Raw genomic sequence first — 11,088 nt, 5'->3', positions numbered from 1 at the left:
GCACAATATTCATTCTTCCCCAGTGCACATGGAATACTCTCCAGGATAGACCATATCTTAGGACACAAAGCAAGTCACAATAAATATCAAAAGACTGAAATTATACAAAGTATCTTCTCCAACCACAATGGAAGGAAACTAGAAATAACAAAGAAAACAGAAATACACGAATATGTTGAAATTAATCAACACACCATTAAACAACCAATCTATCAAAGAAGGAATCAAGAGAGAAATCAGAGAACACTTAAGATTTGAACGAAAAGGAAAGCACAATATACCAAATGTTATGGTATGGAGCAAAGGCAGTGTTCAGAGGTAAAATATAACAGTAAAAGTCTACATTAAAACAGAAAAAAGAATTCAAATTGATAACCTAAATTTACAACTCAAAGAAATAGGAAAAGAAGAGCAAAGCAAGCCCAACACTACCAAAGAAAATAACAAAGATCAAATCAAACATAAATGAAATAGAGAAGAGAAAAACAATTCAGAGAATCAATGAAATCAGAAGTTGGTTTTATGAAAAGATCAATAAAATTGACAAACATTTAGCTAGACTGACAAAGAAAAAAAGATGCTCATATCTAAAATTAGAAATGTGGAGGCATTACAACCAACTCTACAGAAACCAAAAGGGTAAGAGACTATTATAAACAATCATATGTCAATAAATTAGATAACTTAGAAGAAATGGACAAATCGATAAAACACATTAACTTCCTACAATGACTCAAGAAGAAACAGAAGATCACAAAAGACACATAAACAACTGAAGAGATTGAATCAGTAATCAAAAACCTCCATACAAAGAAAAACCCTAGAACAAATGGCTTCACTGGGGAATTCTATCAAACTTTTATAGAAAAAGTGACTCCAATCCTAAATAAATTTTTCCAAAAAATAGAAGAGGAAGGAAAACTTCCTAACTCATTCTATGAGGCTAGCATTACCCTGATACCAAAGCCTGACAAAGACAAAAAGAAAGAAAATTACAGACCAATTACTTTCATGAATATAAATGCAAAACTCAACAAAATACTAGCAAACCAAACCCAAAAGCATATTAAAGGAATTATACACCATAATCAAGCGGAATTTATCCCAGGAATGCAAGGGTGGTTCAACATTAGAAAATCAGTCATAAATAAAACAAAAGAAAAAACCCAAATGATCATCTCAATTGATGAAGAAAAGGCATTTGATAAAATCCAACACCCTTTCAGGATAAAAATTCAACAAGCTAGGAATACAAGGGAAATTCCTCAATATGATAAAGGGCATTTATGGAAAACCCACAGCTAACATCGTAAAAGACAGGGAAGAAAGAAAAGACCAAAATGGATGTCAGAAGAGATTCTGAGACTTGCTCTTGGACATCAAGTAGCTAAAGTAAAAGGAAGAAATGATGAAGTAAACGACCTGAACAGAAGATTTCAAGGGTGGCTCGAGAAGACAAAGTATGAAATGTGCAAAGACCTGGAGTTAGAAAACCAAAAGGGCAGAACATGCTCAGCATTTCTCAAGCTGAAAGAACTGAAGGGGGCAAAAAAAAAAAATCAAGCCTTGAGTTGTAATATTGAAGAATTCTATGGGGAAAATATTAAACAATGCAGGAAGCATCAAAAGATGGAAGGAATACACAGAATCACTGTACCAAAATAAATCGGTTGACATTCATCCATTTCAGGAGGTAACATATGATCAAGAACCCATGGTACTGATGGAAGAGGTTCAAACTGCACTGAAGGCATTGGCGAAAAACAAGGCTCCGGGAATTGACAGAATATCAATAGAAATGTTTCAACAAATGGACACAGTGCTCAAGTGCTCACTCATCTACATCAAGAAATTTGCAAGACAGCTCCCTCGCCAACCAACTGGAAGAAACCTATATTTGTGCCCATTCCAAAGAAAGGTGAGGCCAACAGAATGCAGAAATTATCAAACAATATAATATTACACACAAGTAAAATTATGTTGAAAATCATTCAAAAATGGTTGCAGGAGTACGTGGACAGGGAACTGTGAGAAATTAAAGCCAGATTCAGAGGAGGACCTGGAATGAGGAATATCACTGCTGATGTCCGATGGATTCTGGCTGAAAGCAAAGAATACCAGAAAGAGGTTTACCTGTGTTTTATGGACTATGCAAAGGCATTCGACTGTGTGGATCATACCAAATTATTACATATATAACATTACGAATAATGAGAATGCTGGAACACTTAATTGTGCTCATGAGGAACCGGTACAAAGACCAACAGGCAGTCATTTAAACAGAACAAGGGGATACTGCATGGTTTAGGCAGGAAAGGAGTGCATCAGGGTTGCATCCTTTCACCATACTTATTCAATCTGTATGCTGAGCAAATAGAACAGCGCATCAGGATTGGAGGAAGACTCACTAACAATCTACAATATACAGTGACACAACCTTGCTTGCTGAAAGTGAACAGGACTTGAAGCACTTACTGATGAAGATCAAAGACTACAGCCTTCAGTATGGATTGCACCTCAACATAAAGAAAACAAAAATGCTCACACTGGACCAATAAGCAACATCATGATAGAGAAAAGACTGAAGTTGTCAAAGATTTCGTTTTACTTGGATCCAGAATCAACACCCTTGGAAGCAGCAGTCGAGAAATCAAACAATGCACTGCATTGGGTAAATCTCCTGCAAAAGACCTTTTTAAAATGTTAAAAAGCAAAGATGTCACCTTGAAGACTAACGTGCACCTGACCCAAGTCATGGTATTTTCAATCGCCTCCTATGCATTTGTAAGGTGGACAATGAATATGGAAGACCGAAGCAGAATTGATGCCTTTGAATTAGGGTGTTGGCGAAGAATACTGAACATACCACGGACTGCCGAAAGAACAAACAAATCTGTCATGGAAGAAGTACAGCCAAAATGCTCCTTAAAAGCCATGACAGGAGACTATGTTTCACATACTTTGGACATGTTATCAGGAGGGACCAGTCCCTGGAGAAGGACATTATGCTTGGTAAAGCAGAGGGTCAGCAAAAAAGAGGAAGACCCTCAACGAGATGGACTGACACAGTGGCTGCAACAATGGGCTCAAACATAACGACTGTGAGGATGGAGCAGGACCAGGCAGTGTTTCGTTCTGTTGTACATGAGGTCACTATGAGTCAGAACCAACTTGACGGCACCTAACAACAACCACCACCACAATTTAAAAAAAAAAAAAAAAAGTTAACAATGACAACCCATCAAGCAACATGGACTTATTTAGCCCCCATGTGCCCAGAAGCAGGTTAAAGTTGAAGGAGGTTAACTTCAAGAGGTTTCTTCTACATTCAGAGTCAGTGTGACTTCGTGGAAAAAGTACTTTCCATAACAGAATAGTTTGGAAAACAGTAGTTTGTTATTCAGTCAAATATTATGATGTAATGTTTGAGAAATTGATATTAACATGGAAAATGCACGTTAAAACACTAAGTGTTCAAAAGATGCAGAATTATATATACAAGTACATAAAATAAATATGCAAACAAAAAATTCAGCATCTATTCAACAAATTTTAAACACATTAAAACAGGAATACATGTTCAATGAAGGGAAATAAAAGAAAATCTAATAGCTTGAAAAAAAAACAATTACGTATTATAAGAGACACTAGCTTCTTTTTCAAACAATTAGTGACAAATCGCAAATAAGGTAAGCAATAGCCATTAAAAACAGATCAGGTCTCAGGAGAGCTAACATTGTGAAAGCAAAGCAACAACATAAAGATATCAACAAATGCGTTGACTGCGTTTCTGCTAAATTCTTGGTTCTCAAAGATAATTACAAAGTAAGGGTACCTATTTTTTAGTTTATAAAAGGGAGTTTGTCTCAGGAAATAAGTGTTAGTGCTCCAAATAACAACTAACATTTTTGAGCACTTACTACATGCAAGGAACTGTGCTAGGCACTAATTTTCAGAACAACCCTAAGTGGCAGGTACTATTATTATCCCCATTTACAACTGAGGAAGCTGAAAATACAGAGTGCACATCAGATGATAAATGACAGACTGCAGACTTGAATCCAGGGAGTCTGACTCCAAAGACCATGCTCTTAACTGTCTCCAGAATACACTTTCTAAATAAAAGAAACACTCTTAAACCAGCACTAAAAACAGCAGAACAAAAACAAAAAAATAATTTGTGGGATATTCCTCCTTCAGAATAAGGAGAAATAAATTTGAAGCTATGACATATTAAAATATATTTAATGAAATAGTTTTGTTTTTTTTTTCTATACACCTCCAAACTGCACTCATCACCTTGTGTTCAAAGACAACTTAAAGCACCCGAGAGACAGAGAGAGAAGAGCAGTGTTACAGGTGCAAGCAAGTTTTATTCAAAGTTTATTACTCTGAGCCATTTTTATTCGGAATGAATCTGTCTTAAGAATCAGAAAAACTAACCTGTTTTGATATTTGTGTCCACACTGGGAACATTCAAAGTTCCAAGAGAAAGAATACAAGAAGAGCTTTTCAATGTGAGGCTCTATTTTTAAGAGCAGGGGAAATGCAAACACAGGACTTTCCATATCACCTTCAAAGAGAAAAGCAAAATATTACTGCTCATAATTAACAACTGAAAAAAGTAAACTAAAAAGATCAACTGTTGTCTTTTCTCCCTATATTCCTGGAGTAAGCCATTCACAACGGGGGGGTGGGGGGTGGAGAGGTTGGGGGGGTGGTGGTGTTTAAAGCATTTTTCTTGAAAAAACCTAGCAATAAAGATGTAATTATCACCCTAGTCTCCATCTTTCATTTTCTTACCTTCTTAGTGGACATTTATGAAAATTTCTGTGACCAAAGACCCATACTGTCTTCTAAGATCTTTCTAGCTTTTCTCAGGGGAAAAAAAATTCCTCACAACTATAATAGCCCTAGAGTAATATTAAAACAAAAATTATGTAAATGGTTTGTTACAGATAGTAAGATAATTTAACTAGGAAAACAATGTGGAATAACTTCAAAGGTGAAGGAAAGCACTGAAATACCATTTCTATTCAAATCTGCTTCTACACGTGGAGAGGGCAGGACACACGACAGTTCAATAAAACCCACTGCCGACAAGCCTATTCTGACTTTACAGGAGCTGATTGCCAGGTCTTTCTCCCGTGGAGCAGCTGACCTTTTGGTTAGCATCTAAGTGCTTAACTATTATGCCACCAGGGCACCTTAGAGGGTTCAATGCCAACTTCAAATTCTGACTCCTCATCTCTCATTCTTCTCAATCTTTCAGTCTAAGCCTTTCCTTTACTATTCAAACTTTAGCAACTTTAAAGCTAGAGGAGATATGAATTTTACTGTCATTAAAACCAAACAAAAACTGAACTGTGAATGTTGGCTTCCAGTTCTGAGCACAGCAAGCAAGTTAAACAGGAGTGGGATTTACATTCTCCCTCTTTGATACTCATTCTCCAATTGGTTTCTCTCCTGTCAGCCCTCTGGGGACCTTAAGAAGCTGCCTTACTGATTTGGTCCTAGAGAGAATCTGAGTCCTCCCAGTGGCTCCCTCCACTGGGACAGAGCACCGCTTCCAGCCCTCCCCAAGCCTGGAACCATGGCTGCCGGAACAACCGCAGGACCAAAGGGAAGAACAGTAGGTGTTACTGCCTGAGCGGATTCTACAAATACTAGTAGTTACCACGGCTATTTTAAGAGTCACCTTTGCGTTATGGTCCTGTCGCTATTTTTGTACAGAAACATTAAAATCCTAACAGTATCTTTTTTTATAAATAGAAATAAATATAAAACAATCTCCTCAAAATGAAAAAAAAATGCAACACCATAGGCATAAACAGTACACAGTATAGCACTAGTTTTGTAATTAGTCATTAGCCCTTAAATGGTAATTCTATTTTAACTACGTATTAGCTGGAAAAAAAATCATATTTCTATTTATATGACAGCATAGAATCTTCAGGTCTATAATACATACAATTCTCAGAAGCTGACTGTCACATCTTTCTCCCACAGAGCAGCTGGTGGGTTAGAACCGCTGATCTTTCGGTTAGCAGCTGAGCACTTAACCAATGCACCAGCAGGACTCTTTCCATAAAGATTATAGCCTTGGAAACCCGATGGGGCAGTTTTACTGTCATATGGGGTGGCTATGAGTTGGAATTGATTCAACAGCAACGGGTTTGGTTTTTCGGTTTATCGTTAACCAGCGTCTCAGCAGCCTATCACTGTTCAACGGGTAGCACACAAACAAGAAAGGGATTCTATTGTACTGGTAGAACTGTATGCTTGCCCAATTGTTATGATCACACAAAATACAAGACCTCTCTCTGTTACCCAGAAAACCAGGTCCAGGGTGGAGGTGGAGCAAGATACAACCTTGTACCAAATATCATCATCAGGGCTACGGAGGGTGGTGATTCAGACTAGGGGAGAAAACACTCTTTAGTTCATCTGGGAACTACAGCAGCGGCCCTGAATAAACCAACAAAGTCACTGGGAGGGAAATGATACCTGCAAATGCGGCATGGAAGCCCCTCAGTCTATAATCCAGGGATCTCAGAGAGAAGGCTCCTTTGAAATGGGTATTCCCCCAGCAGACCAGTGGTTGTCAGGGACTGGGAGTGCAGGGAAGGGCTGACCACAAGGGAGCCTGGGGAAAAATGTTAGGGTGTTCCGTATCTTGTGATAGTGGTTACACAACTCTTCATGTCTGTCAAATTTCACAGGACTGAACACTAAAAAGGGTCAACTTTACAGTATTAAGTTATATTTTAATAAAAACAAAAAAAAAAATCATCCCATCTGATATCCCACCTGATGATGATAAATTAGAACAGCCTCGACCTAGAGGTAGCCATGCCAGAGAAGGGGCATATGGAAAATCAGTTTATTATTTTAAAAACCAAGTATGGAGGAGGCCATGAAATACAAAGTAGAAAAACTAAGGGACAGAACTGTGGGACAAAGAAGTATGGTGGATAAGACAATGCTTACGGATAAAAGATCTGGGTCTGATGAAAAAGTTGCCACTCTGAAAGAAAAACTTGAAGCACTGATATTTTACATAATTTAATACGGCTAATACAATAGTAAGGAGCCCTGGTTAAGTGCTTGGCTGCTAACCCAAAGGGTGGCTGTTTGAACCCACCGAGTGGCTTCCGTGGGAGAAAAGACCTGGAGATCTGCTCCCCTAAAGATTATAGCCTAGAAAAGCCTATGGGGCAGTACTACTCTGTCACATGGGGTCGCCACGAGTTAGAATCGACTTGTCGGCATACAACACAATATAATAATAGTGGGTATCATATATCCTGCTACTATGATACAATATTATTAGAAAAATTAATATGAAGATAAAAGGAAAATAAAAAACTCCCTCCCCCCCGCAAAAAAAAACCAAGCAGCTCCTTTTTGTAATATAAAAAAAAATTTAGAAAGTCAAGGAGACTCTAGCTCCGTGCTCCACTCTGCTTCTAAAGGTCAAAAACCAATGTCACAGAGAACAAAACCCTTTTTAAAGACGAGAAAACCTTCCCTGAAGGTGATCAGCGTATTTCTCCTCATATCCCATTGGCCAAAACTGTACACGTCCATTCCTAACCAATCACTGGCAAGGGATGTAGAATGACTATGGTTGTTTTAGATCAGAGTCTTGCTGCCCTGTCCACATGTAAGAATCACAAGGGATCTTCTAGAAGTTACTGATCCCTGAGCTCTACCTGCAAGATTTTGAATTAACTGACCTGGAATGGGCCCTTAGCACTGGGATTTACTTTTAAATTCCCCGGGTGCTCTTCCTGTGAACGGTTATGGCTGAAAATGATGGAATAATCTACTAAAGGAAGGAGAAAGTGCTGGAAAGGCAACCAATGCTGTGTCCCTGACCCACTCTTTAGGGGTGCAACACCAGACTGCATATTTATATGGAACAGTCCCGTCCACCAATGATTTAACCAGTGGTAGATTCTTAAGCCAAACTGCCCAGATTTTCTTTCCCAAGAATCTGATCATTCAAAGTAATAATACAGTATTATACTTCTTTATGATGTAAGTATTTCTTTATGGTAGATGAGCAATACAGTTAAATTACACAACTTACCTAATGTGCATCGAAGTTGGGGTTGAAGTTTAGCAAAAATTTCATCTCTGACTTCATTCAGGCAGGCATCTATCTTTGCAAACAGTTCTGAAGTAAGTTTTTTACAATCTTCATCTAAAAACAAAATATAGAACATTATCAATTTCTCATCAATTTATACTTGTCCACCAAAAATTAAGACACTAGCAAGAATTAAAAGTTCACCAGATCCACTCCCGACCGAAACTGTACAATATTTATAGCAGCCTTAATTCATAACAATAAAAAACTGGGAACAACCCAAATGTCCACCAACAGGAGAATAGATAAATAAATTATGGTGTATCTATACAATAAGGAGCACTGGTGGTGCAATAGTTAAGTGTTCGGCTGCTAACCAAAAGGTTGGCAGTTCGAACCCACCAGCCCCTCTGCAGGAGAAAAGACCTAGCAATCTGCTCCTGTAAAGATCACAGCCTAGGAAAACCTACGGAGCAGTTCCACCCTGTCATATAAGGTTGCTGTTAGTCAAGATCAACTCACTGACACACAACAACATCTATACAATGGAACACTAGTCAGAAATAAAGATGAACAAATTATTGATGCATGCAATATTGATAAATATAAAAAACATCTCGTTTAGTGAAATAACCCAGAAACAAAAGTATACAGATTGCATAATGATTCCATATACTCGAAGTCTGAGAACAGGCAAAAATAATCTACAGCCATAGATATGTGAAAGTGGTTGTTTTTTGGAGGAGGGGGGTGTTGAGTTGACTGCAAAGGGACACCAGAGAACTTTCTGAGGTGGTAGAATATTCTAGATCTTGTTTTTGGTAGTGATTACATGGATATATAGAACTGTCAATACTCACTGAACTGATCACTTGAGATCTGCTCATTTTATGTACGTAAATTATACATCATTCAAAGACCTTTAAAATTAAGGTCTGGAATAAAATCTGCGAAAAAAAAGTTCATCAGAGACAAAAATGCAAAACGTAAAATGCTCTCCTCCTCTCTCTATGGTGTTACCATAAAAAAAAAAAAACCATTGCCATCAGGTCGATTCCAACTCATAGCGATCCTGCAGGGCAGAGTAGAACTGCCCCACAGGGTCTTCAAGGAGCAGCTGGTGAATTTGAACTGCCGACCTTTTGGTTAGCGGTCGAGCTCTTAGAGTCAATAAAATTTTGCAATCAGAAACAAAGTGCAAAACACGGAATGTCCTTAATTCTTTCTCTTCTCTCTATGGTATTACCATACACTCCCTCAATATTTGTTATCCACACAGTATCATTAGTACTCACTGCCTGGGCCAAAGCCGTTGTGCATGGGTAAAACCTCAGTGTAAGCCATTCTCACCCAAATCATCACAGGCTTAAAACAGCTAGCCTGTCAGATATTCTGCTTATCTCTGAAACACATAAAGCTATCTTTCGTGCAACTACTAATGATGCTAGAGAAAACATCTAATTCATTTATTTCACTTTGCATACCTTTAATTGAACTTAGGTTATAGAACCGATAAATTTCTAGAGGGTCTTAATTAAAGTTATGATTATTTCCCAAACCAACATTTGGTGCATTTTCCTCCTTCTAAGTCTATTTCACTAGGAGTCGGAATCGACTCGATGGCAACGGGTCGGCAACGGGTAAGTCTGTTTTGGGGGGAGTATGCGGGAGGAGGGGGTCTTTGATGACATCATGTATGATTCATATTTGCTTTTTCACACAAACTGGCTTCATTAAAAACTCTGCAGGCTAGTTATTACACTCTGACTGAACCATACTGTTGGACATTTAGGTTGTTTCTTTTTTTCACTATTGCAACTAATATCGTGATAAGCATCTTTGGGCACATATCTGTCCACACTTTTGATTATTTCTTTAGGGTAAATATCCTAAAAGTAGCATTACTATGACAGAAAACTATCCAAGATTAATAAATTATTTTGAATAACCAAAAACCCCGTTACTGCTGAGTTGATTCTGACTCATAGCAACTCCACGTGACAGAAGAACTCCCTCATCGTAGGGTTTCCAAGGCTGTAATCTTTACGGGAGCAGATCACATCTTTCTCCTGCAGAGCCAGTGGGCGGGTTTGAACTGCCGACCATTTGGTTAGCAGCTAAGTGCTTAACGATTGTGCCACCAGGGCTCCTTATTGTGAATAAAAACCTCCATAGGCATCTGACTCCAGTTATTCTTAAACTACAAATGAATCTTTTCACTCAAATCTCTTATAAATAATCCATGCAATCTGATTACACTCTGCTTTTATGTTCCACTAATGAAAATACCTGGAATCTCTGGCAATATGAAGCAAGCAAGCATTAACTAGAATTTTTGTTACTTGACCATGCCAAGAAAATAGAAAACTCACAATGCAAAGTAATGGCAGCTCAAACAAATGTAACTGCAAGCAGATTACAAAAGCGCAATGGTTAAGAGCTCAGCTGCTAACCTAAAGGTTGGCAGTTCAAACCCACACCCAGCGACTCTGTGGGAGAAAGACCTGGAGATCTGCTCCCATGAAGATGACAGCCAAGAAAACTCTGTGGGGCAGTTCTGCTCTGTCACACGGGGTTGCTGAGTCAGACTTGACTCTACAGCACCCAACAGCATAAATCATTCTACTAAAAATTAAAATAAAATAAAAATACAAAATAAAATTTAATTCCAATATTCAAGTCAAAATTTGATTGGGAATTAATGATCTTCTGCAACAATCACTGGACAACTGTCACCTACTCAGCACTGAAGGTTCCTGTGATTATAAAAGAGTGGATCAGAGAGAAGAAAAACGTGTTTGAGGAACTGACTTTTAAAATTTTCAAAACAACTGCAAATGACTGACTCATGGAAAAAATAATTCAGTCTCAAATTCAGACTGAAGCAAAGTATTTCTTACCTAACAAATTGACAAATATTTTCTAAATGTTTATACTCAAAGGTGGCTACAGTGCTCTGGGATCTTATAATGAAGATGAAATTATATGCTGGT

General features: G+C 38.1%; 1 protein-coding gene across 6 annotated transcripts in view; it reads right to left on the bottom strand.

Annotated features, from left to right (window-relative positions):
* Nucleotides 1–11,088, bottom strand: part of USPL1 (ubiquitin specific peptidase like 1) — a 52,093-nt gene that overhangs the window by 27,301 nt on the left and 13,704 nt on the right. For 2 of the 6 annotated variants that reach the window (XM_023738513.1, XM_023738515.1), the window contains exons 1-2: nt 8,956–9,108; nt 8,096–8,209 (exon numbers count right to left, since the gene is read on the bottom strand). In XM_023738513.1, the coding sequence (XP_023594281.1) occupies nt 8,096–8,106 (11 nt within the window). In that variant the 5' untranslated portion in view covers nt 8,107–8,209; nt 8,956–9,108. Of the gene's footprint in view, nt 1–4,443; nt 4,574–6,507; nt 6,647–8,095; nt 8,444–8,955; nt 9,109–11,088 lie in introns of those variants that run through there. The other 4 variants (XM_023738512.1, XM_023738514.1, XM_023738511.1 and 1 more) reach the window with 4 other exon arrangements.

Source organism: Trichechus manatus, unplaced genomic scaffold (assembly GCF_000243295.1).
Source record: "Trichechus manatus latirostris isolate Lorelei unplaced genomic scaffold, TriManLat1.0 scaffold00118, whole genome shotgun sequence".
In the NCBI taxonomy this organism is placed as follows: Eukaryota; Metazoa; Chordata; class Mammalia; order Sirenia; family Trichechidae; genus Trichechus; species Trichechus manatus.
The sequence above is the reverse complement of the archived record's forward strand: the minus strand, read 5'-3'. Positions and strand labels throughout refer to the sequence as shown.